Below are 26571 nucleotides of genomic sequence, written 5' to 3' on the forward strand. Positions count from 1 at the left end.
CCCTACAGGAGGTACTATGCTCTGGCCTCAAGAGTAAGAGGTCAGCTCACTTTAGGAAACTATGGTTTCACAGGGTAGATGATGCTTGAGCTGAGCTCTAAGGCTAGAAGGATGGAAAAGAACTTTCCAGGTATTCTAGTCAAGAGGAGAGTCATCTTGTAAAAGATAAAGGTCTAAAGCAGCATGTTGTATTTGGTGTCCTTGCAGTAAGTACTTCAACTCAATAGGTTACTACTGCTACTGTGACATTCATCTCCCTAATAGTTTGGGAATGTCCTTAGATGACTTTTAAAGCAACACTGGGAGGGAAGTAAGAAAATGTTGGTAGAATGGTAGAGGAGAGAAGTGCTGTATCAGGATGGAGATGGCACATGTAGCCAAGACCAGATAATGAAATTAAGCTTGAGAATTTCATGAATCCCTTTGAGATGACTGAGAGCCAGTCTGAGGTTAGAAATCACTGCATTTTAAGATTTCTACCCTAAGGTCAGTTGGCACATGCCTCTGAGGGGTTCCCTGCCACCCTTTATGAATTTAACTTGGCATATCGTAGAACATTTTCTAGACTGCTGGAGGATTGGTCGTCATGATCAAATGAGCTAATACCTAAGAGACCACTTTGAAAAAAATAAGGTGGTAAATAAGAGCAAGGTAATATTAGTATTATTTATATTTCCAGAAAGTACTTTAGGGATTTACTTATGTAACTCTGAAAATATATGACCATGTCTCACTCCAGTTAGGACTAAAATGAATTACTTTTCTGATCCCATAAGAGCCCTCCTTTACAGTCTTTCTTTTTTGTGTTATAATTTATCATTCACAATCACCATCATTAATATATAGAATTATATGCAGAATCTAATCATTTTTAATTCAGTAACTGGGGACCATGATTCTTTTACAATTTTTAAGTAATCAGTTTAGCCCAGAAATAGAATTGACGTTTGAAGTAATGAACTTGGTGCCCAGCCTGGCTTTCAGGGGTTACTTTGCCATCTTCTTTTCCTCTTAATCTTTGTGGTCTGGAAGGCCTTCGATTTTTCCCCCTTTGGTTTCATCGGTACTACCTCATGGAATCATAGAATTTTAGGATGTGAGGAGATCTTACAATGGTCTAGTCCAACTCATTTATTTTACAGAGGAGGAAAAGGGGGGTCCATAGCCATTAAATGACTCACTGATGATTACCAGATATTTGGCAACAGGATCAGACTGTCTCCCACTCTAGAGGGATGGGGCAGGGGGAGAAAGTGAGAGAAGGCACCCAGAGGCTTTGAGCCCAAATAGCTATCCTTATTTCACACACCCATCCTCTCAAGTACTGCCTCCCACTGGTGTGTCTACAGAGATGGAAATCACTGTTGTAGGATGCTTCGTGCCTGCCAACAGACAAAGACATCAACTTTATTTGTACTCCAGTGTTTATTTATCACCATTCAGTATAGAAAACTTGGGTAGATGTGGGGCTAGGGGCTCATTGGCATCCAAGTTAAAAAGGGGGCAGACCTGGCCAAGCTTTGTTTGAGTACAGATTACTTTTTAGATATTTAACCGTTCTGGATTAATGCCTGGGGAGTCTGGGAATTCTTCCTCAACTAAAATGTTAATGATGCTAAGAACCCAACCTTCTTTAGTGCCAATAAAACAGACAAGCTAAGTTCATTGAAAAGTCAGTGAGTTGCCTAAAAGGAGCAAAGAGCTGATTCGATTTAAGACTGGAGATTGCCCAGGACACACCAGGTGGAAAGAGGGTGCCAGGGACTGCTAGGAGCTAAGAAAGGAGGCAGTTGTCTGTTTACGCTCAGAGCCAAGGTGTCGTCCCCAAAGAATTGTGGGAAACTGAGGAAAGCAACTAGAACCAAGTGTAGACTCTGTTGTGCTGTACACTGTCAAGGTCTATAGTTGGTGACACCATGGGGGGAAGGTAAGGAAGTCTGGGGAAAGAAAGACCAAAGAGGCTGATGGAGCTTGTCTTGTTTTGTGTTCAGAAACAGGTTTCAGAGAGCACCATTCTGGGCATGAGGAGACCTCGACCCCAGTCCTAGCTCTAGTTTGATAAAATACAGTAAACAAAAGAATGTTCCCGGCTAAAGGCCTCCCTCCAGCCCCTGCTCTTTGGTCAGCCCTATGCCTCCTTGGTAGCCAGGCAGCTGGAAATGCTCAGTGACTCAGGGCAGAGGCAACTGGGGTACAACAAGTGACACACCCAACAAGAGACAAATTGAATCATTATCAGTATATGGTTTCCACCCAGCCACACACACAGAGTTAACCTGAGTTCTGGTCCTGGCTGTTCCTATTAGTTTTTTGACCTTATTTATTTTCAGACCTCAGTTTTCTCATCTGGAAACTGATGGAGGTGGCCTAGGTCAGTCACGTGCCAAATACAGTAGGTGGGCATCCACTCTCTGGCACATACACACATGCATGCACACACAAACACATTATCTGTTAATTTTCAAAATGTGTCTAAGTAATATCTTGTATGAACTAAGAGTTATTTGGTAAACAAAGACTGAAAAATGCTGGACTAGATACTTGTGTGGTCTCCTTTCATCTTGTACGAACAGTTTCCTCCTCTTTTCTACACCTTCAGCCACCTTACTCAACACCATCTCCCCATGTCCTCCCTTAGAGTTTATTGAAACCTTATTTTACTTATATCAAAATATGAGAGGTGTGAACTGAAACTGAAACAGAAGTCAGAGTTTCTTCAGTTCATTCTAGATCCATGACTTCTTCTCTTTAAACCTATTTTGAATTTACAGTCAAGCCAGTAAGACACATGTTAATTAACATGGTTATATGTGACTGTATTTCAAGATGTTTTTTCTTTCCTAATCCTGTATGAACCATGTGTTGGCTGCAGTTACAGCTTATCTCAGAATCTCAGCAGGCCAAAAAATGTTGTCAGATATATCACGGATAAAGAAAAAAAAAGCGAAATGTGGAGTCTTAGCTCACAAAGAAAACCTTCCTTGCAATGCCTAAAAACATGAGCTGTTTTGGGGGGCATGGCGAAGCTGCCTTAGAAATTTACAGTGTCCTGAATCCAGCGAACTATATTTTATACAAACATTCAGTGACATTTAGAGGTGTGTGCAAGCCCTGTGCGTAAGTCTCAGCTCTGCCACTAAATTTCAGGGAACTTAATAAGTCACTTTGTTTTTGTGGACCAGCAATTATATCTTATCCATCATCTGAGTCCTAGAGTCTAGTACAGTAGCTGGCACAGAGTAAGTACTTCATAAACATATATGAATTGATAATTTAGTTTAATTTTACTTTTTTTACATGTTGGCAATAGCATGTTTTAGAATCAGCAGGAACTAAGAATCAGTACACATCCTTAGGCTTTAAATTAATAATTTCATCCCCTTTTCTTCCATGTCTGTATTTCCACTCTACCCTGCCAGCATTAATACCTGAAGAATAAAAGCTTCCAAGGAGATGTGATAGTTGTCTTCAGATATTTGAGGATTCTCTCTAAGAAAGGATGTGGATTTGTTGTGTTAGTGTAGAACTGGAACAGGAGGTAGAATGGACAGTCAGAAAACGTAAGCTCCGCGTTACTGTATGTATTCAGACAGAAGTTCGGTCAGCAGGGGCGTAAAGGAGGGATTCAAGGGTCAGATGGGGCGGAAGCTAGGTCAGATTAAAAAACCTTTCAGGTGCTTTCAGACACCAAGTCTATGAGTCTGCTTCAGTGTTGGGCAAGACTCTCCTCAGCCAAACAAATAAAAGGCTGATGCACTTTCTGTCAGTTAGAGGGGAGAGACAACAGGTAGAAACTTCATCAGACTTGTCCAGATTCTGTGATTGGTTTAATGATCCACTCATTCTGACTCTCAAATACTCTGTCAGTGTGAAACACATAAGAAATAGAAGAGTACAGGAAAGAAGTAATTCTTTTTCAGCCCAAGACTTACACACTTCTCTGTTTCTCTCCACTGAGCCAACTATGTGACGTGGCTATCAAAAATGTGAATGCACTTGTAGCCTCTATGACAGTCTCCTAAATAGTGTATAGTGTCCAAAGCAAGGTGATATGAGCCAGTGCAAGGTATGTGTTCAGGCGTGGATATCACACTTTACGAGGAGCATACACATATGGTACCACACTCAGAGAAAGATAACCTCAAAGGAGAATGTGAAATCATGCTTGGGTCCTTCTAGACAGATTTCTGGTTCAGCTCACAGAAAACCCAACTCAAAGTTGCCTCAGTCATAAGGGAAATTTATTGAATTACATGACCGAAAATCTAAATATCGCTGGTTTTAGGTAGAACTTTATCCGGTAAGTCACTCTGAGCTCTATTCTTATTAAGCTTCTCCCTTCACAGACCAAGAATGGCTGTAGAGTTCCTGGGGTGACCTGCTTCCCAGTTTAGAAGGAAAGAGCTGGTCTCTTTTTCCCCCACAAGCAACCAGAGGCTCTGGGCTTCAGTTTGATTGGACCAGTTTAACTCCCTGCACCCAGGGCATTTAGGTGATGCCAACTAGTTTAGGCCTGAACCACATGCCCCATCTCTAAAGCTGGGAGCGAAGTCTTCTTCCCACGAAGCACGTGGGCTGCTTAGGGGTGGGGAAATGCTGTTAGAGTGTCATTACTAATGGAAGGGAGAAGGATAGAGGGCAACCAAACATAGCAAATGATCCTAGGAAGAAAATATCAATAGGATGTTTGTTCAGGAAAGAAAACATTGTGGAGGCATGACAGCTATCTTCAGATATGTGAAGAGCTGTCATTAGACTTAATGACTACAGCTCCAGACCATGGGCACATCTTATAGGAAGACATATTTGGACTCAAAATAAGAATGAACTTCCTAACAATTCAAGCTACCCAAGATAGAATTGTTGGAATCCCGTCACTGGAAGTCTTCTGGCAAAGATAGGCTAGCTGTCTGTCAGGAATATTTATTTTTCTTTGGTTCCCCCACTCTTTTTTTTCTTTGTTTTTTTTTAATTATTCTTGGCTGCATCGGGTCTTAGTTGTGGCACGCAGGATCTTTCATTGAGGCACGCGGGCTCTTTGTTGCGGTGTGCGGGCTTCTCTCTAGTTGTGGCATGCAGGTTTTCTCTCTTTAGTTGAGGCGCCTAGACTCCAGGGTGCATGGGCTCTCTAGTTTGCGACAGCTGGGCTCTCTAGTTTGTGACAGACGGGCTTTCTAGTTGAGGCACGTGGGCTTAGTTGCCCTGCGGCATGTGGGACCTTAGTTCCCTGACCAGGGATCGAACCCATGTCCCCTGCATTGGAAGGCGATTCTTTACCACTGGATCACCAGGGAAGTCCCTGGTGATAAAGTGAATTTCTACATGGAACAAGGAATTGGACTACTTGACCTCGAACATCGTTCTGGACTCTGTGGCATGTGGGGGATTTAAGCTAATAGAGATGCAAACTAACTGATAGCTCCAGAAAAAACCCTTCAGACATTTTGACACAGTAAAATAACTTTTGCTATGGCAGATTTATTTGACCATAAGGAGCAGAATGATCAACAGGCCTTTCTCAGAAGAAGCAACACCTCCCCCACTCACCCCTCTCCCATACACAAAGAATAGATATTCTTCCTAGATTCTGAAATAAGACCACACATTTTTTGGAGCAAAGAAAAGAGAAAAGTTTGATACAGCAGATGTCTAAAATCTTCTTTGAAAAGCTCGTGCTTAATGGACTCCTTGACCAGACCTTGTACCGTTAGGGAAAAGGTCAGTTTTGTAATTCACATTGGTCGTTTTGAATTGTGATCCTAAGCCCCTGCTTTTCTCACGGAATTTAGGTCTGACTAAATATTATAATTCTCATTTACCTGCCCGGGAGATGATTCACTCTGTGGCTCTTGTACACCTGTGTGGGGGAGGACCTGAGCTATGTCAATTTTACATACACAAGGGATAAAAGAGTATACGCTGGCAATCAGGTCCTTTTTTTCCTGCTCACTGATTGGCAGACCCAGCACATGAATGATGTTGCACCGTACCTTGGTGCTCCAGCTGTTGTGTGTTGTGTGACAATGCATTGTCCTTGATAACTCGGGAAGCAGTAAGAGCCAAGTGACCTAATTTATGGCTGTGCTGATTTTCTGCCTGGTCCCATCTGAGCTGTGCCCTCCTCTAGGCATCTTGGAGCCTTTCTAGCCCGCCCAGCTGTTTGTTAAATTCGGGGATATCTATTTTTAACTTTTTAAAACTGGTCACTCCTGAATGCAGCACCCCGGCCGGAGTTTGGGATGTGGGGCAGGGAGAAGGTGCCAGTGAGTGGATCTTAGAATGTGGGAATCACAGTGACCTTCTTACACCTTATTGAGTAGCCCCTTTCTAAATCCTTTTGTCACTTATTTTTAAGTGATTGATTTGTGTTTAAATAAGTGATATGAGTTATTTTTTGTTGCTGTTTTGTTTTGTCCTATACAAGCTATGCTAATAGATTCACAGGCATGATAAGAACTTGAACAAGGACAGAGGCTGATGAAAAGGGGAGATAGGATAGCACAAGTGAATTGTTTTTGTTCATTTATATTATTAGAAATAATATATATTATTCATTTATTTTGTCTCATAATACATTCAGCGTCTAAAAATATCAGTTTGCCAAAATTCCCATTTGCAGTTAACCCAGGTAAGTTTCGTTCTGTTCCTTTTCAAAAAAACAGTCCTTTGTTTGGGTACTCTTATTTTAAGTTAGTGTTAGTAAGCAGTATGTATTCAGTTTGTGGTCATGTGGAAGTGATTTTTTTCTCTCACTGAGGGCTTTTTGAGATTTGGGCACTTTGTTTTTGCAAGTTATGATGGATTGGAGGTGATGTGACCCTAAGTCTTATCACCCAGCACAGTGCCAGATACAATCAGATTGAGTGCCAGTGTCAGCTCTCCTTCAGGTAGGAAAAAGAATCATGGTGCTTGAATGGGCAGCTTGGGGGTTGGGGGGTCTTTGGGCCCCTCTAGCTCATCCTTTACTTTCTAGACAAGAGCCCTAAGCCTAGTGAAGGGAGGGAGCTTCTGAAGCCATGGGGATCTGACAGGAATTCCAGGGATCTTTCTGACTCCAAAGTTTATGCATTTGTCCCCATACTAGGGAGCCTTGTGAGTCAGCAGTCAGTTCTAAGCCAGGTTCTATCTGTGGCCTTGGGCACTGTTCCCCTCTGAGCGTCAGTTTCCCTAACAGCAAAATGAGTAGATCTTGGAGGTCCCTTCCATCTCAAAAAGAAAAAAAAATTAGGTCATTATTCTTCATTTTGAATATAAAATCTCAGTTTGCCGTAATCCCTGTTTATATTTAGCCAGAGTTATAGCTTAATGAATCTGATTTGAAAAGAGAGTCCTTGGGACTTCCCTGGAGGTCCAATGGTTAAGACTCTGTACTTCCAATGCAAGGGGCACGGATTTGATCCCTGGTCGGGGAGCTAAGATCCCGCATGCTGCGTGGTGCGGGCAAAAAAGGACCCCCCCCCCAAAAAAAAAGAGTCCTTGCAAAATAACTACAGTTTATAAAATTTGAAATTTAAAAAGAGAATAGAGTTCAACATTGAAAGCTAGAATGTGATGCCAGGAGCACAACAAATAAAAACGATATTCTTTTAAAATCCCAACCAAATAATTTAATTTTATATTTCTGTTTTCTATTTAAGAGAAAATAACACAAGCTTGAAAAGCAGTAAATATGTAAAGAGAAAATTTGTCAACTGATATTGGAAGATCTGACCCAGGTCACACATTAATCTCTCAGACAAGAGCTGCAGGGCAGGCCATAATTTCAGAGAGTAAAAGAGAAAATGAAAGCTATAGCTGGTGTCTTCTCTAAGTTACATAGGTGGATTCATTTCAGTTTTCTGATTGTGCTTCTGAATATAATATAAAAGCGCTGGTAGCAAGGTCTGCTTTACCACTGTGTGTGTAAAAAGTACCCCTATAGAGATAGAGGCGTAATGTGAGCCTTCCAAAGTTGATTTTTATCACCAGAGTCATTGATTAAATAGCTGAGGCCCCGTGAGCAAACTTTTGCATTGGCAGTTTCCTTTCCAGGTTTGTTTTTCCAAGTCACAAGTCATATTATGGGAGCTTTTTAATTGCCAACTCAACTGTATGGCCCTTGCAAGGAAATACAAGGTAAATATGACTGCAGTAATACCCTAAATTTCAGACCTAACTCATTTTTAGGCCTGCCTGTTGTGAAGTCATTCTTCCCCATTTAAACACATAAGGGTCTGTCTTATATTAGAATGAGGCATAACTGTCCCCTGTTAGTGTGGCTTAAAATCTTGAACCTAATGGCTGATGAAAGAAAAAAAAAAAAAAAAAAAAATCTATGCCCAGAAGAGGGAAGAGGTTTGTCTAAATAGTGTTTCAAAATGCTACTAGTTCTAGAGACTGATTAGCAAAGCCTATGACTGGAGCAATTATCGTTCTGTTCTTTGTCCCCAAGTATCAGTTAGACATAGAAAGCTCAACGCAAGCAAAATGTACAGGCAGGAAGGTGGACTTGGACAAGTTAGTTATAAACAGCATCTCATATGTTGGGAGGTGCAGGCAGTACATGAGCCCTAACAATGTTATTGTGTCCCTCTGAACTCTGCTCTCACAGCTAAGCATTTGCAAGGCAGACCCAGAATAAAGAGAGGCATTCACGAAGCTAACATTTTATATCGAGGACCCTTAGTACCACTTTTAATGTGCTTCAGAACTAGGGGCTTCGCTTTTTCATGAACTGTGTGCAAAAGCAGAGGCCACGACTGGAGGCTGACTCTGTCTGGATCTGTTTTATGATTGCTGCGCCTGTACAGTAATGTGATCTTGAAAAAGGTAAACAACAAAGAGTTTAGCAGTGAAAAATATGCCTAATATAAATACAGTTGAGTTTATGGCAGTTCAGAATTTGAAAAATATGACCGTGACATTAAATTTTTCTGGTGGAATTAACAGAGGAACAGAATATAGCACTTAAGGCCATATATCTGAGACAGAGGAAGGAGATAATACATCTAACTCTATGGTCTATGTGGCATTCATATAAAGGAAAGCACAGTAGCTTTATTTAATTGAGAAATGAATCAATTACAATGATGTTGCATCATCAGATTCTTGCGAAATAGAAGATATGTCACTGCATGGTGTAACTGTTAAAAAGTAAGTGAGTATCTTAAGCATTTTGAATCAATTTCATGTACTGGCACTGCTACCTTAATACAAAATTTATGAAGATGATTTCATGTAGTATGTTGCTATCAAAAGTGTGTGATAAAACCTGATAACAGCGTCTCCCTTTAAAACCTGGGCAAAACAGTATAACAGTATGGTTATAAGATCATAAAACAGACTTTGATATTGCTGTTTCTCCTTTTCTTATAGTAAAGAGCAAGTGTTAAAATAGTACAATTTTAAGCTGTCTTAAACCATGCTTTTAACCCACAGATTAGGGCAGGATGGAAACTTTTTCTAAGGTCTCGGTTTATGAGGAAATTTTCATTTAGTTCACGCAACTCATGTTACTGGGAGCAATGTCTCACAATCCATTCCTGAATTCATTTTGAAACATGTCACTTAAAATGTTTGCTACATGTTTTCCTCAGAGAATTTGTAATCCCCCTGACTATTGGAAATTTACGAAAAGCATTGTCTTTGATGTCAAAAACAGCTTTCTAATTCTGTGTACATTAGAAAAAGTAACTCTCCTGTTGAAGTAGATATATCTTACTGAGAATGTTTGGGGGAGGCGGTGCTTATCTGTGTGTACTTTAAAAATATACAGTTGACCCTTGAACAATGAGGGGGTTAATCTGCATACAATTTAGTCGGCCCCCAGTTTCCAAGTATCCGAGGTTCCTTCGCATCCCTGGATTCAACCAACCATGGACCATTTAGTACTGTAGTATTTACTAATGAAAACTAGCCACGTATAAGTGGACCTGCACAGTTCAAACCCATGTTGATCAAGGACCAACTGTAAAAGCAAACACCAAAGATATCTCATAGGAGAATTTACCTGGGTTTTTTCATGATTTTTTAAAGATGCTGTGGCTTTTTACTAAAACCCTAACCACTCGAGGGTGGTAGTTAACAGCTCTGTCTTCCTTTTTAATGTAAATCTTTCCCCACAGACCCTTACGCAGAAGTACTCATTGGCTAGAGGAACAAGAAGAAGCATCAGGACAACATTCAGTAGGAAATATCAAAGTAGACTAAGAGCCAATCAACCTGAGATGGAAGTTTCAGGGAGTGGTGATTGGGGAGGGCATGCTGAGGAGCCAAGAGCAGGAAGGAGTGGGTACCATGCTCAGCTGAGATAATACATGGGAAAGCACTTTCTAAAACATCTAGCACTCGGTGGAAGGGTCTGCTGATCAGCCACAGGGATGCAAAAGAAATGCAAAAACATGGCTTCTGCCCTTGAGGAGCTTAACAGTCTAGTTGAGAATAAGCCACGTGCCAAAACTGATCATTTATCAACTTTACCATGCCAAGTATAAACACATGCAAATCCAGTTGTTTTTAAGGAATGCTGTGATTGTAGGCAGATATGATGCTGGAGAGAAAGGAGCACGGGAGAGGCCCCAGCACAACCACAGCCTGCTCCTGTGGCCTTGGGCCTGCCCGCCTCTGAGAGGCCCGGTTTTTCCCATCATAGACTAGAGATGACCATCCCTGCCAAGCTCAGGGTGGTTGTGAGATCTAATGAGAACGTGTATGTGAAAGAACTATTAAAAGCACCATTAAAAGCATATAAGGGGGCTTCCCTGGTGGCGCAGTGGTTGAGAGTCCGCCTGCCGATGCAGGGGACGTGGGTTCGTGCCTCGGTCCGGGAAGATCCCACATGCCGCAGAGCGGCTGGGCCCGTGAGCCATGGCCGCTGAGCCTGCGCGTCCGGAGCCTGTGCTCCGCAACGGGAGAGGCCACAACAGTGAGAGGCCTGCGTACCGCAAAAAAAAAAAAAAAAAAAAAGCATAAAGGGACTATTAACTAGTTTACCTATATTTTACCCGCTGGTTGAAGCACTGTTATCACAGCAAACAACTGTCTCCTCAGTAGTTATATTTGGTTCCCAAAATTTTCCTCCTTAGGAAATTTAGTACCTGGGACGACATTTTCATTGAGTTTGTAATAACTGCAGGCAATTTTTTTTTTGGTTGGGGGGCACACATTGAAGTGTTTAATACTTTAACTACTAAGTGGATGTTTTATTAATTTGCTGTCACATTTTAGTAACTTTCTAAGAGATGTGGTTTATCGGTGTCAGCTGTGTGAGCAGCTGCCTCCAGAACAGGCATCTTCTTTGACTCTGCTCTTATCCCCTGAAAACCAGTGTTAAAACTTGCATGAATTTGATTTTCCCAGAAAGCATTGCTGCCCTGCTGAAGGAACTTTGGAAGAGGTGGAGTCTTTACCCACTCCTGAGTCAGAGGCAAATACTTCAACCACATAATTAAAGTTTTCTTCACAAAATAGGGGGTTGTGAGCAGACACTGGCAGGAATCCAAAATTCTAATTTCTGACTATGATTTAATTTCAATTTTAAATAAATCGGTTTTTAATTTAAAAAGAGTGAGCTTCATAACATTAGCAATGATTGCAACATTAAGCCCAGTGTTCACAATCTAGCAATATAAAACATTATTTATATCTGAATCGTAAACAGCCTTTTGAAATGGATTATGGTTTTTCTCCCTATTCTAATACAACCTGGAGGGTACTAAAAAGTGTTGTGTGAAATTAACATTCTGCTGACTTTCGCCTATAAATGAGAAGCGAGCTATTAACATTTGTGTATTTTCATTATGTAAATTGTGTTAACACATGCCCACAAATTGCCACCAGCAATGCAATAATTTTCTCTCAGTGATCATAATGTGTCCAAGTGAGTCATTTTGATTATGACATGCTAATTACATATTGCCTTTTTTCAGATTCAGAAAAACCAGGGATCTTTAATGGTAAGCTTTATGAGTTCAGAAAAAAATTCACTTTTCTTTTTCCTGATGGCTGCTTCCTTTGCATGCTTGAATGCCTTGTTTTAAACTTAGCAAATTGCATTTTGAAGAAAATGCAAACCTTTAACTGCCTGTATTAGATTAGGTACCATTAGAAATAATAGAACATCCTGAGCATCAATGTTTTTATAAGAGTTTGCTGTTGTTGATTAATCTTGCTATATTTTATTGCATTAATGATTTTTTCTTTCCACTCCACTGTAAAGATATTGCATAGAGGCTAATACTTTTTCCTTTCTTCTTTCCCATTGCAGCCTCTCCAGCTTCTGCAGTGCATTGTTGATGAGGTGAGGCATCGTCTTATGTGCTTTCACTCCTAAAGTCATTCCTAATGGTGTGGAAAGCTTATATTTTGTTTCCTAATGAAGCACAATGCCCAACATCCTCGGAGCAAGTTGTGTTCTATGGCTCTGAGCTGTGTTACGTGAACTGGCCTTGTCCTGAATCCTGCTCTTCTGATTCCAGCCGAGACTCTCTGCCAAAACAGACTGTCCCACAGGCTGGTCCTTGGGGGCATCAGAAGCCCTAAAGACAAAACACGATAATATTAATTTATCCTCTCTCTGGCCAGATGGGGATGGAGCCGGAAATTAAAGTGGTATCATTTTTTCCGTAACACATATTTAAAGTCATTCAGTAGGCAAGGGTCAGAGTTGAACAGCAAACATAAGCTGGATAAAATTTGTCCTCCTTGCTTTATTTACCGAAAGCATAGCAGAGTGATAAAAGTGTTCAGAAGCTCTAGGTCAACAGTTCAGCTTTAATTTCCTAATTAGGCATTTTCCCCAGAACATACTCCTAACTTTTTGTGCTTTTAACTAGTATTCTCACATGTTAAGTCATCCTACCTCTGATCATCCGTATCCGAGTTTCACTGTCCCTTTGCCTTTATGGAGTTAAGCTACCTGAATTTCATTCTCAATCAACTACTTTTGTTGCTGGCTTTAAATTCCTTTTTTTCCTGTAAATTAGCAGTCTTATAGTATACAAGACTCCGATTAAGAAACATTAATGTTTTTTAAAAACTGAGTTTTTCTGGGCTTGAGCTTGCCTGCTAGCAATGTTTATTTTTTAAACTTTAATTTTGCAGTATTTAAAATGCTTGTCATGTCGGCAATAAATGACTCAGATAGGAAAGTTTGAAAGAGAAAATATCGTTAATTCATAATTATTCCTCTCAATTAAACGTCTGTATAACCAGTTATGAGATTTGGGAGAAAAAAATAAAGATCCTCCTAGGAAAAAAACAAATACATACACATATCACAATAATAGTAAGAATGGAGCTCCAACATCCTTAATGTCTGCATCAGTCAGTCCACATATCCCTTGCAAGCCATAAACCATGTTAGTGCAAAAATGAAGGCATCGTCCTGAAACAAATGGAGGCCCCATTATCTCAAATATCAGACAGGCCTCCTGGATCTAATAGCTCATCAATATCTTCTGTCATCTTAGATTCCCAAAGCATCCTATGGCCATCAGAATCCTCCCAATTAAACTGATTTTCCTGAGCTCCCCCTTCAGGATTGCTTAGGGACGTGCCCAGGGAAATGGCCTCCCCAGTCAAGTGCACAGCCTGCCATCTTTCCTGGGCTCTGCTGTTCTTGGTCTGCCAGGCTCCTGGGCATCAGAATGTTCAGGTACAGATACCTTCACCAGTAATACAGGTATTGCTGGAGAGCTCATTTGAAGGTTTTCTGGATCAAATGGATGTTTTCATTCCTTATTTAAAGTAGCAGTGATTGCTATTAAATTTAATATATTTTACTTGTTTGATTTGGGTAAAATCTTGAGACTTTTGAAATCATCATAGGGAGATGTTCTAAGAAGAGAAGGTATGTGTGATGAAGGACAGTAGCTTGTAGCTTAAATCGTATATTTTTCTTTATAGCTCTTCTTCCTCAGTTGAGAGAAAACTATAACTTAGACATCTATTCCCATTTACTCTAAAAACATTCAAATATCTTTTTTATGAAAACTTGGGAAATTCACATATATTTTTAAAACAAACATTAAGTTGATCTTGGAACCAAGCTGATGATTGGGAATAAGAATATTAGGAAAGAGTTGGCCAGGTGACCTGCCTTAGGCAAGGTGCATCATAGCTTCTAAGAGAGGAAGGATTGGTGGGATCTTTTAATTACTGTGCTTACCCCACGTTTGTCAGATTTCTCATTGCTGTGATATAGTGTTTCTCAAAGGGTAGTCCAAGGACTAACTACATCAGGATTACCTAAGACTCTTGTTTAAAATGCAGATTCTTGGACCCAGATCTCTGAATTAGACTTTCTAGGGGTAGAGCCCAGGAATCTACATTTTACTAGCTTCCCAACTCTTTGCACATGAAAGTTTGAGAACCTCTTCCGTAATGGCTAAGTCTGCCCTTTTAGATCCCAGAGGACAATTAACTGTCTATCTTCATTTACATCTGACATGTAGGGCTTCTATTTCTGAATGAATATAACCAGCCAGGATTTGAACCATCTTACTCTTTGGGCATGGGATATACCTCATTATGAAATGGCTATCCAATGACAGTATATACTGTTTCTCTTCGGGAAAAGGCAAATCAAAAAGTACCACCCCAAGGGAATCTAATTCAAACAAGATGGATATATTTGGAGTCACGTACAAAATAGCTAAGCAAAGCCCAGTGTAACGTACTTTATTTATTATTATGTGGATGTCCCTTGACCTCCTAGCATGGCCTGGCAAAGAACAAAGAAGTAGTAAAACAAGATCAAGTGGATAGGAGCCAGCGCTAGAGCAGCCAGGGATGCTGAATGTCAGGAGTTGAGAGACAGGAGGTGGGATCGTGGGCCAAAGCCAGAGTCAGCCACCACATATCCAAATAAAGACACCAAAAGGTAAACAGAGTAGTAAGAATCATGAACGTGAAATCTGAACCACAGAACAGGAACTGGATGAGTAGCCAAGGTACCAAGAGAATCAGACTGCAAAGAGAAATCTGGGAAATTTAGTTTAATTTTAGGGGGTGGAGCTTGTCTGGTTTGGACCTGGCTAACTCAGGATCTGAGTGCTGTCTTAGAGCTACCATCTTTGCCTCAAAGTTGCTTCTCTCAAAAGAACTTCTTACTGTAAAACTCATAATCAGGCCCTCTCCAAGTCCCTGAATACCTGAGCTGTAAAGTACTTGGGTTCATTGTAAGTGATGTGTGTCTATGCGTGCCATGATGCCTTAGCCATCTGATATCACTGGGGAATGAGGTGGCCCTTGCTGTCTAGCTAACTGATACTACTTTAAGCTCTGACATCAGTGAGAAAATTTGCATTTTTTAGAAAGAATGTTTCTAAAATGTATTTGTTCTTGGCAGCCTGTTGATAAAGTATAGTGAATATCATTTCATTGATATAAAGCTTTTATAAAAGGTATCGTAACCTTTTCTTGATGACTCAGGTCCCTGTTTTGAACATGGTACTGAACTAAACTTTGACGTATTGATGCCCTCTAGGGCTGTAGAATTGTGGGGATCTTGCCTTGTTCTTTCATTGAATTTTACCAGCCATTTTGCTGGTGTGTTTGGCCTTGGCACTCAGTGATATGCTTGGGCTTTTTGAGGTGTAGAGAGCCATTTGCTCCCAAACTAAATGACCCCTACATGGGTGTGCTGCTCTGCTTGGTGCTTTTCTTGTGTTCTCTCTTGTGATCACCTCTGTTTTCTATGGTCACTCCTCATTCTTGTCAGTGACTACTGGCTGCCCCAGTTATCTGATCATCTTGTCTTAGTCTTTGCACTGCTGATGGTGACCCTAGCAAAATTAAAGGTATCAAATGAAATCAGATACCCAAGTGGTATGTGTAAGGTCAAACCACTGCTCTGAGAAGAGAGATTGAGGCTGATGAAGTAAAATGAGTAGGCTTGTGTTCATTCATGCAGCAGATAGTCCTCAAAAGTGCCCACTGTATGCCAGCCCAAGTTGACCAGGCCATGCTCAGGGCAGCCTTCAAGCCTAGAGAGGACTGTTCTTCCAGGCAAGTCTCCCAGGTCAACTGAAGATCAGATTTGTGAGTCAGGGTAGAAAGGCAGAGGCATAGTCCCAAATCCTCTGCCAATACAGTGTGCTGGGACTCAGGAGGCTATGTCGCCATCTAATGCTCTCCCCAGTGCCTGGGCTCCCAGTTTGGCTGGCAACAAAGGGCTGGCCACATTGGTGATGTGGCAGGTGGGAACAGAGCAGTGATATCTGAGTCACCGAATCCCAGGCTGGCTGGAGCCAGCCAGGACATCAGTGGATTGAGGTGCTGGGAATTGCAAAGACTGAAGTGGGGACTTCCTCCTTGAGCCTGCCCCCAAGAAGGCCACAGACTTGGAAAAGATAAGAGTATGGAAATGAATAATTATGCTTCGTTATAGGATGCATACTATACAACCCAGAAACAGGAGGGTTTGTTCTGCCAGAAGAGGGATTGTTCTGGGGGTGGATCAGGAGGTGTGACATTTAAGCTAGGTCTTACAGGATGAGAAGAAGTTTGCAAGGTCAAAAAAGGAAAAAGATAAATGTCAGACAGAAGGGCTTGAAACTTTCTTGCAAATCATTTTTGAGTTCACAGATGTGTTTCAGAATGTTCAGGTTATCTAAAATATGACAGCCAGAAAAATGGATCATTACTCTGAGTGTGCGTGTGTGTGTGTGTGTGTGTGTGTGTGTGTGTGTGTATTTCAAGCATATTATAGCTAAATATAAATTTCTATCTAACATCTGTAGGTGTTCAGCAGGACAATTAACAAATCCCTGGTTTATACATCTGTTTATATATTCCTTTTACCAGTAAAAAGTGAATTCCTGTAAGTCATGTTTTATACCTTATCAGAAGTATCTTCTAAATGATAGGATATAAAATCAAAACACAAAATCAGTTGTAATTCTATATATTAGTAACCCAAAATGAATAATTCAAAAGTGAAATTAAGAAAACACTTCAAGATACAGTTAGCATCAAAAAGAATAAAATACTTAGGAATAAGTCTAACAAACGAAGTGGAAAACTTATACACTGAAAATTATAAAACATCTTTGAAAGAAATTAAAGACTTAAATAAACAGAAAGACATCCCACATTCTTGGAATGGGAGACTTAATATTGTTAAGATGGCAGCGCTCCCCAAATTGGTCTACAGATTCAGTGCAATCCCTGTCACAACCCCAGTGGGCTCTTTTGCAGAAATGGGTGAGTTGATCCCAAAATTCATATGGAAATGCAAAGGAGTCAGAGTAGCCAAAACAATCTTGGGGAAAAAGAACAAAGAGGATTCAGGTTTCCTGATTTCAGAATGTATTACAAAGTTACAGTAATCAATCAGTCAATCAATACAGTAATCAATAGTGTGGTTCTGGCATAAGGATAGACATGTAAAATGGAATTGAGAGTCCAGAAATACACGCATATGTCCATGGTCAGTTGTTTTCTGATGAGGATGCCAAGACCCGTTAATGGTGAAAGTACAGTCTTTTCAACAAATGATGCTGGAACAGTTGGAGATCCACATGCAGAAGAATGAATTTTTTTCACGTCATATACAAAAACTAACTCAAAGTGGATCAAAGACCTAAATGTAAGTGTTTCACAGCTAAGACTGAAACTCTTAAAAGGAAATATCGGTATAAATCTGTGACCTTAGATTAAGTAACAGTTTCTTGGATATGACACCATCAGGATAATGGAATCACTGTAACAATGCCAGGGTTCCAGGCCAATAGACAGCTAGAGCCAGGGCAAATCACGGCTTTAAGAGGAGGACCTTTGTGCCCCAGTCTGGAAGGTAGGGGAGATGACGGCTTTCCCTGTAAGGTGTGTAGCTTGAAAAGGATTGATAGGAAGGCCACAGTGGGGATAGGGGAGAGGACGATGGAAAGGAAGTGGCCAGCTGAGTGATGGGCAAGAAGAGGTTGGGGCGAGGGGGCTGGGGGGGTGTTGTTCTGGGGCCTGGCCTTGGGCCCTCAATGATGAGGAGGAGTAAAGTGGGCTTGCTTAAGATGGGAACAGGCTCTCTTGGTCCAAAACATATTTAATAGCCCATCATTACAAAATTCCGTTCATAAAAGGCTTTGTCTTGGGCTCCCCTGGTGGTGCAGTGGTTGAGAGTCCACCTGCTGATGCAGCGGACACGGGTTCATGCCCCGGTCCGGGAAGATCCCACATGCCGCTGAGCGACTGGGCCCGTGAGCCATGGCCGCTGAGCCTACGCGTCCGGAGCCTGTGCTCCGCAACGGGAGAGGCCACAACAGTCAGAGGCCCGCGTACCACAAAAAAAAAAAAAAAAAAAAAAAGCCTTTGTCTTCTGTGAGTTTTTATGACTCTATTTAATCATACAATTTAATTGAGACATAAGAGAGCCTCCACTATTTACTTATCTGCCTGGCTGGCATATGCACATCATTACAGTGGTACTAAAAAGAGTCACGAATGGGGACAATCATCCACGCCACGAAACTCCTGAGCTCACAAGAGGCTTCATGTGGACTCTTCTCTTAGACCTGGCTCCTCTGATGTTTTCTAGCAGTGCCAGCAAACATGTCCAGTGCTGGAAGGAAGCAGTGTTTGATGCTAACCCCCACCTGGCAGCTTAGTAAAGAAGAGTATGGAGGTTAATCACACAGCTAGACACTTCCACATGAGCTGGGCAAACTGAGAGGCGGCTGACATCTCTGTTCTAGAAGAGGGTGATACCTGAAGAAGGGCGTGAGAAAAGAGAGGACTGGGAAAGGAGAAGAAAATGGAGAGAAGAGTCTGCTTTATAACCACATATAACCATAACAAGCTTCTAAGCTTTTCTCTCTGCCTTGTTTCTCCTGCCACCCTACCTCCACAGGATTACCTTTTTAAAAATACAGATCTCAACCTGCCAAACCCTGCCTGTAGGGTAATGTCTGAACCTCCTAGCATAGCATTTTAGATTCACACCCATGTTTTTTTCGGCCTCACTTTGGGTCCATCATTAGTCTTGATGGCTGCCCCACACTTTCATACTTAGGGTTGTGTTCCTCACTCTGCTTGGAACGGCCTCCCGTTTTTTACTTTGTAAATGCCTAAGTGTTCTCCAAGGCTCAGCTCAAATGTGATGTCCTCTTTGAAGCTGTCTCTGTTACCTTCCCATTTCTTCCATCCTGCCCCGTGCCCACCCAGTGCTAGGCATAATTCAGCATAGCATGTTTACGAAGCTTTATTATCGTTACTCATATGGAATCAAATTTAGTTTGTGAGTTTGTCTCCCACTGTATCATGAAGTCATCCAGCACAGGGATTTATCCCCACACCTAGTAGAGATCATGGCTCAAGCAGACGCTCCTTGAAGTAAATTAAAATAAGAACTTTTCTCTAGCAGGGCTAATCCTACAGAAAATAGCATGTGGTCTAAGTTTGTCTTTTCTTCTGCTGAGGCCCATTCTATCCAGCTGAAAAGGACTGCTAATTTCAAAGATCATCACAGAGAAACTTATTTCTGTTTTCTATTTTTTACTTTGACATTTTTATTTAAGTATAATTTACATAACATAAAATTCACTCATAGATTATACAGCTCAGTTCCAGAACATTTCCATCACTTCATAAAGAAACCGAGGACCTGTTAACAGTAACTCCTAGTTTCACTGTCCCCTCCAGTCCTGGCAACCACTAGCTAATCTACTTTCTGTCTCTGTGGATTTCCCTATTGTGGACATTTCATATATATTGGACCATGCAATAGCTGGTGTTTTGTGTTTGGTTTCTTTCATTTAGCATAATGTTTCCAAGGTATATCCACGTTGTCGTATTTATCAGTACTTCATATATATTTATGGTCAAATAATATTCCATTGTATGGATATACCACATTTTTGTTTATCTGTTCATCAGTTGATTAACATTTGGGGTGTTTCCACTTTTTGACTATTATGAAAAATGTTGCTGTGAACATTTGTGTACTAATTTTTATGTGGATGTATGTTTTGTTTTCAATTCTCTTGGATACATATACCTAGTAGTGGAATTGCTGGGTCATATGAAAATTCTGTGTTTAATTTTTTTTTTTTAATAAATCTATTTATTTATTTTTGGCTGTGTTGGGTCTTTGTTGCTGCACGTGGGCTTTCTCTAGCTGCAGCGAGCAGGCGCTACTCTTCGTTGCAGTGCGCGGGCTTCTCACTGCAGTGGCCTCTCGTTGTGGAGCACGGGCTCTAGGCGTGCAGGCTTCAGCAGTTGTGACACGCGGGCTCAGTAGTTGTGGCGCACGGGCCTAATTGCAGCATGTGGGATCTTCCCGGACCAGGGTTCGAACCCGTGTCCCCTGCACTGGCAGGCGGATTCTTAACCACTGCACCACCAGGGAAGCCCCTGTGTTTAACTTTTTGATGAACTTTCAAACGGTATTTCACAGCAACTGCACCATGTTACATTCCCATCAGTAATTTACGAGATTTCAGATTTCTCCACATACTTGCCAACACTTGTTATTTTCTGGGGTTTTTTTTCCTTTGAATTGTAGTCATCCTAATGGATGTAAAGTAGTCTCTCATTGTGGTTTTGATTTGCATTTCCCTTATGATTAATGATGTTGAGCATATTTTCATGTGTTTATTGATCGTTTGAATATTTTCTTTGAAATTCTGTTCAAATGCATTTTCTATTTTTAAATTGGTTTTTCCTTTTTAATTATTAGTTTTGAGTTGTTAGAGTTCTTTTCTTATTAATTAATTTATTATTTGTCTGCGTCGTGTCTTCGTTGCGGCACGCGGGATCTTTCATTGCGGCATGAGGGCTTCTCTCTAGTTGTGGTGCGCGGACTCCAGAGCACGGGCTTAGTTGCCCTGCGGCATGTGGGATCTTAGTTCCCCGACCAGGGATCGAACCCATGTCCCCTGCATTGGAGGCGGACTCTTAACCACTGGACCGCCAGGGAAGTGCCTAGAGTTCTTTATGTATTCTGGATACTATACATTTTTTTCTCCCATTCTGTGGATTGACTTTAACTTTCTTGATGGTGTCCTTTGACACACACAAGTTAAAAAAAAATTTTTGGACTTTGAGGCCTTTGTGGTTTGATCAAAGGATAGGAAGCTTAGATCTCTACCCTGTCCCCATCCCACTCATGGCACCCACATAAAAGTCCTTAGAGTTCCACAGATTATAATTTGAAAACCACCGATTATAGCCCAAACAATCATTCTGTAAACCTGTATTAATCCCAAAGCTAGGTACTGGGGAATAGGGAGTGAGTAAAGATACAGTTGCCACCATTAAAGAGTTTCTACTCTAGTCAGGGAGACAGGCTAGTAAACAGTCATGTATGAGTAGATAACTTTAAACTAAACTGCAGGAAGGGACTTCCCTGGTGGTCTAGTGGGTAAGACTCCGAGCTCCCAATGCAGGGGGCCCGGGTTCAATCCCTGGTGGGGGAACAGATCTCACGTGCTGCAACTGAGAGTTCGCATGTCGCAACTAAGACCCGGCACAGCCAAAATAAATAAATAAGTAAACAATAAATAAATATTAAACTAAACTGCAGGCAATATACGTGGCATGAGACTTAATGAGCTCTCAGAGGAGCACAGTGACTGTCGTTTTAACCCCCTCACATAAAAGGGTATTTATGACAAGGCATTTAATGATGTTTGCAGTCACATAAATTCTACATATACTAAAAGTGTGGACAGGGTGCTGGGGAAACACAGAGAAGAGAGATAATGAAGGAGGTGATAATATACCAGAGAGCTCCACAGAGAAGGGAAACCCAAAGGGCCAGTAGGAGTTAGCCTCAGAGATACTTGAGGCCCGTGCGGAGTTCAGTATGGCTGCAGTGCTTGGCAAAGTATTAAAAGAAATGAGGCAATGGCTACATTTAGAAGGATCTTTACACATTGTGCCTGAAGGCATTTGCCGGGAGGGAGGTGAAAGAGTTTTAAGCAGAGGATCAACAGAACCAGATTTGTGTTTCAGAAAAATCACTCTGATGGGGTTGTGGAAAGTAGATTGGGAAGGACAGTTAGGAACTTACTGTGCTTATAGTCCTGATCAGAAATTACGTGGGCTTTCCATTAAGACAGCCTTAGCATGTTTGAAGAGTATTCAGGGGATGGAATAAACTGAATTTGGTGAGTAATTGGATGTAGCAGAGAGTGGAGGTCGGATCAGAGAAGAAGCATTTGGCTTGGTCAGTCAAACTGTCACTGAGCTGGGGCACACACACACTTCATGGGAAGAAGATAATTAGCATTCAGTTCGCAGGGCAGCACCAAGCACCTCGTTCAGAACTATATCAATTCCTGTTCCAGACCCAGTTATAAGAAGTTTATCAACTAGACTCTCAGCTCCCAGGGTTTTTATTTCTATCTTCCTAGTACTGCACCTAATTAATGTACAGTAGTCACTTATAAATATTTGTTGAATGAAATTTACACGTAATTATAAGAACTTACTACTTCTTTTTTTTAAGACCTCAGAAAAAATCCAAAAAGTAATAGTATATGACAAGGAGATACTTAGCTAATAAATACAGTCCTTTATCAAAATTCAGAAGTCTAGCCTTAACCCTTATGGTTGATAAAATGTTTCCCCAGTGTTCCCCAGTGTCATGTTGCTTTCCCACAGCGCTCTGTTTTACAGATGAGGAAACTGAAGGACAAAGGATGGGACTCTTTTTACTATACTATAATTGTCCTTGATGGAAGCAAAAAGTGACAGCTGAACTTTTTGGCATCAAAGGAAGAGATTATTTTTTAAAACTCTAAAAGTAGACAACTTAGAAAGCATTGCAGACGTGCCCCAAGGGCAGAAGTATATTGCAACACAGTTCAGTTTCGCTGTCTGTAAGAATGACTCCGTGTCTTTAAGAAATAATTGAATTCTCTTCTGCATATTCTGTTTATGTTGGCAGGGAGGAGATTGACTCCTTTTAGAAAGATTTATGTACACAAAAGGTTTGGCTCTTGAACCACTGTTATCTTTTAAAAAATTCATTCGTGCAGAATCACTCATTCTTGGGCAGGTTAACTGAGGGCTGGTTAACTGAGAAGCTGCTGGGCTGTGAACGTAGCAGGTGCTTTCTGGGGGTGGGGGTGGGGGAGTGAGGGTGTGGAAAATGGCTGTCTAATAATACCCCCCTGAAATTCAAAACGTGGTATCAACCAGCTCCAGAGGGAATAATATCTATTCATTTTTTTGCCTGAGGGACTTTGCCATAATTCTGGCTTCTGAAGTTAGCAAAAAAATAAAAGGAACATCCCCCATCCCTCCTGCTCCCAGCATCCTAGGATGGCCTCTTTCTTTCACAACACCTAACTGCAGGTAGTTTAAAGTGAGACAAGACCTGATGGCCTGAGCTGTCCGACGTGACCCGTGCATGCCTAGAGCTTCCCACCACAGTGACTGACACTCTAACCACTTGCATAAATGGGTATTGATGATGTGGGATTTCATGTTATTTGTAACTTGTATGAGTTAATGACTGGGAGGCATTAGAAACTTGGTAAGTTAATACAAGTAGATATACAATAGTCGTGTCCTCCAGCGATATGGTTAACTAGACCTCTGTCTCATAGTGTCAGGAAGGTATAATTGGGATCCTGAAAACCGATATTCTTTATGTAAGGCAGCCTGTAGAAATCTAATACCTCCTTTGAAAAGTCCAGTATGTTTAAATTAATGCAGTTTGACTGGTTTGAAAATTGAAAATAGGTTAGCATTAAGGCCATGATTCCTTTAGTAATTACTTGTTCTATCCGTAATAACTGTTTCTTTAGAATTGACATTAAGATTCTACCAAAACACAGCAGTAATCCAAAAGTTACTGTCTGTTCATTTATAATTATATTTAATTCATATTTATGAGTTGTCGGGAGGAAGGAGAAAGAAAGAAGGAAGTTTTAAAAATGTAACAGAAGAAACAAGTTAAAAGCAAAAATTTTCCTGATAGTCTGAAGAATGTATAAAGTCACTTAAAGTAGGAAAAAATAATTTTTTAAATACAGTTCCAAAAACATAATAAATAAATACATTTACATAAAGTCAGATTTTATTAGCTACTGCTGAAAAAAAATCTATATTTTTATTATTTCCTATGGCACTGAATGAATTCAGTGGATAGACTTTTTCCATTTCTTCTTTTTTACTAATCAAAATATTAGCATAAACATCCCTGTGATTTTGATCTCAGTAAGTCAATTAAATTTGGAGTTTTTTTTTAACCCAGGGAAAATGCTGCATCTTTAGACAGTCATTGGACAAGTAGCTTTGTGTTGTTTTCTTTGAATTGTCCACGAAGCGTGATGTATTATTAATGAATTAATTTCTTGGTGGTGAAGGCCTGTGAATAGCTTTCTGTGAATGGGCAGTTGCCTGGTGGGGCCAGTTTTGGCTGCTGTCATTTAACATGTGTTGCTCTATTGTGAAGTCTCATCCAGCCGTAGGACAATGCTCATTTAATCCACCATGATGGGACCTACACACCCTGAGCCCAAGTTGGATGCCAGGGTCAGTTACCCAGCAGTTTGGGCTGGGGCACTGCTCTGCCTCACTGCCTAGTTGCTGTAATCACTTTGCCTGCCGTTAATTTTCCCTAAACCAGGGAAAACACGTCTGTGAACAGTGCAAATGTTCTCAAAAGAGATTCCAAACTGGTCGGCTGGAGTGTTGCCTTCATTCCAGGATGGAGGCAGCATTCCAGGGGGTGTAAGTTCCTTCCTTCCTTCTGGAAATGAAAGCGTCTGGGCCCACGAGATCCCTGATGTTCCGAGGTCCAGAGTAGCAGATGGCATTATGATTTTCCAAATCCTGATGAACGTTCTAACTGAACTTGTTCATTTCACAGTATGTGGTTCTCTTTTTTTTTCCACTTCCTCTCCCTTCCTCCCTCCCTGTTCCTCTCTTTGTTCCTCTCCTATTGACTGATTTTAAACTGATGTGGTATCTCATCAGTTTAACCAGCTTTAAATTCCCTTCTCTCTGTTTATTGTGTGGACCAGGTATGGCACAATTTCACGTATAATTCTCAGCCTCCGAGTCACAGCCAACATAGCCTTTGAATTTGTTTATAAAAATGTGTAAGCGAATACCGCTGACACTCCTACACCATGCAGCCACTGGAAGTTCTGTTTTCCCCGTATCCATAACTGGCCGTGCAGGTGGCAAATGGCAGTAATTATTTTAACTAACAGTCGAGTGAACATTCAGGAGGACACACAGTGTGGCGATGTGGACTTTGGATTGCAGCAAGTTCCCTGAGTCTATCTGGATAGTGTTATGGCTTGTTGATTTTTCAGGACATGGACCTGCCAGGTTCTTGCCCTTGAATGGTATGTGGATGTAGCTCAGCTGTTTCAATGTTAACCCTTCACCTATGAAAAGAGGAACGATTCCTTTCATTTAGGAGCCTGTTAAGGGTTCTTTTTCACTCCTGGATTTTCCTCTTTCATTTTTGTTTAATATAGTTGTTGACCTACCTCTTTTTTTTTTTTTTGCGGTACGCGGGCCTCTCACTGTTGTGGCCTCTCCCGCTGCGGAGCACAGGCTCCGGACGCGCAGGCTCAGCAGCCATGGCTCACGGGCCCAGCCGCTCCGCGGCATGTGGGATCTTCCCGGACCGGGGCACGAACCCACGTCCCCTGCATCAGCAGGCGGACTCTCAACTACTGCGCCACCAGGGAAGCCCTGACCTACCTTTAAGATTGCTTTTAATCAGCATTTCTACAGATAGGACCTGGTGAAATGGCAGTGTGTATATTAACATTATAATTTAGGTCCTGGATCCAAACATGTGTAGCTGAACTTTTCCTGAGGAAAAAAAACTGACCTTACCAGTGTATGAAATTCAAACACTATATAGGGACAAGGTAAAACCACAGGTAGGAATTGCTGAATAATTACCTTTAGACTAGCCTGAGCAGGAGGCTTCCCACGAGGGTGAGTTCATTGAATGGTTCCTAAAACTCAATCTCGTGGATGTCAGTGGTCATGCTTGATTATTTGCAGCAGTGTTTTATGAAAAAGCAATAGAAATGCCTTGGGAGGCTACAGAGAGAGAGAGATAGAGGGGACAATAACAGGTTTTACTTTTGTAAATGAAATCTCTTTGGTATGAGACAAGCATGTTTTTTGCTGCTCTGCCTAAGCCATTGAAAAGGGAGGTGTATGTGGGAGTTAGTGTGCAAGTGTGTGTGTGTGTGTGTGTGTGTGTGTGTGTACCATTCAGAGAGGCACCTCTAAGTAATACTGTACACTATAGCTTATGACCAACGAGAGACCTAAAATAAAAAGAAAAAAGATGTTCATTGGCTTTGGAAAGCAAGCAATTGCAAATATGGTTTAAGAGCTTAATTCATTTTCCAGTTCTCCACCTACCTGTTTTCAAGGAATTTTATGAAACACCAAGATCTTTGCCATATGTTTAGAAAATCTCTGAGTAAATGTAAGTCTTTTAAATGACAAAAAATGAAGGGTTAGTTTTGACATAAATGACAAAGTTTGTTTCTCTTCTCTTTTATCCCAATACTGAAGAACTGCCAAAACATTTAGGAGAAAAAGAAAATAGGAAAAAATCTGTATAATCTCAAATTTCAGAGATTCCTTTAGACCTGTTAATTT

At 41.1% G+C, this 26571-nt stretch overlaps 1 protein-coding gene across 7 annotated transcripts in view; it reads left to right on the top strand.

The window, feature by feature from the left end:
• Window positions 1-26571, top strand: part of MAP2K5 (mitogen-activated protein kinase kinase 5) — a 266765-nt gene that overhangs the window by 194245 nt on the left and 45949 nt on the right. For 5 of the 7 annotated variants that reach the window (XR_012330188.1, XM_073801165.1, XM_073801164.1 and 2 more), the window contains 2 exons: window positions 11907-11933; window positions 12245-12277. Coding sequence is in view for 6 of the 7 variants with exons in the window: in XM_073801165.1 (XP_073657266.1) it covers window positions 11907-11933; window positions 12245-12277 (60 nt within the window). In the remaining variant the exon portion in view is untranslated. The remainder of the gene's footprint in view (window positions 1-11906; window positions 11934-12244; window positions 12278-26571) is intronic. The other 2 variants (XM_073801166.1, XM_033851878.2) reach the window with 1 other exon arrangement.

Source organism: Tursiops truncatus, chromosome 2, assembly GCF_011762595.2.
Source record: "Tursiops truncatus isolate mTurTru1 chromosome 2, mTurTru1.mat.Y, whole genome shotgun sequence".
Taxonomy (NCBI): domain Eukaryota; kingdom Metazoa; phylum Chordata; class Mammalia; order Artiodactyla; family Delphinidae; genus Tursiops; species Tursiops truncatus.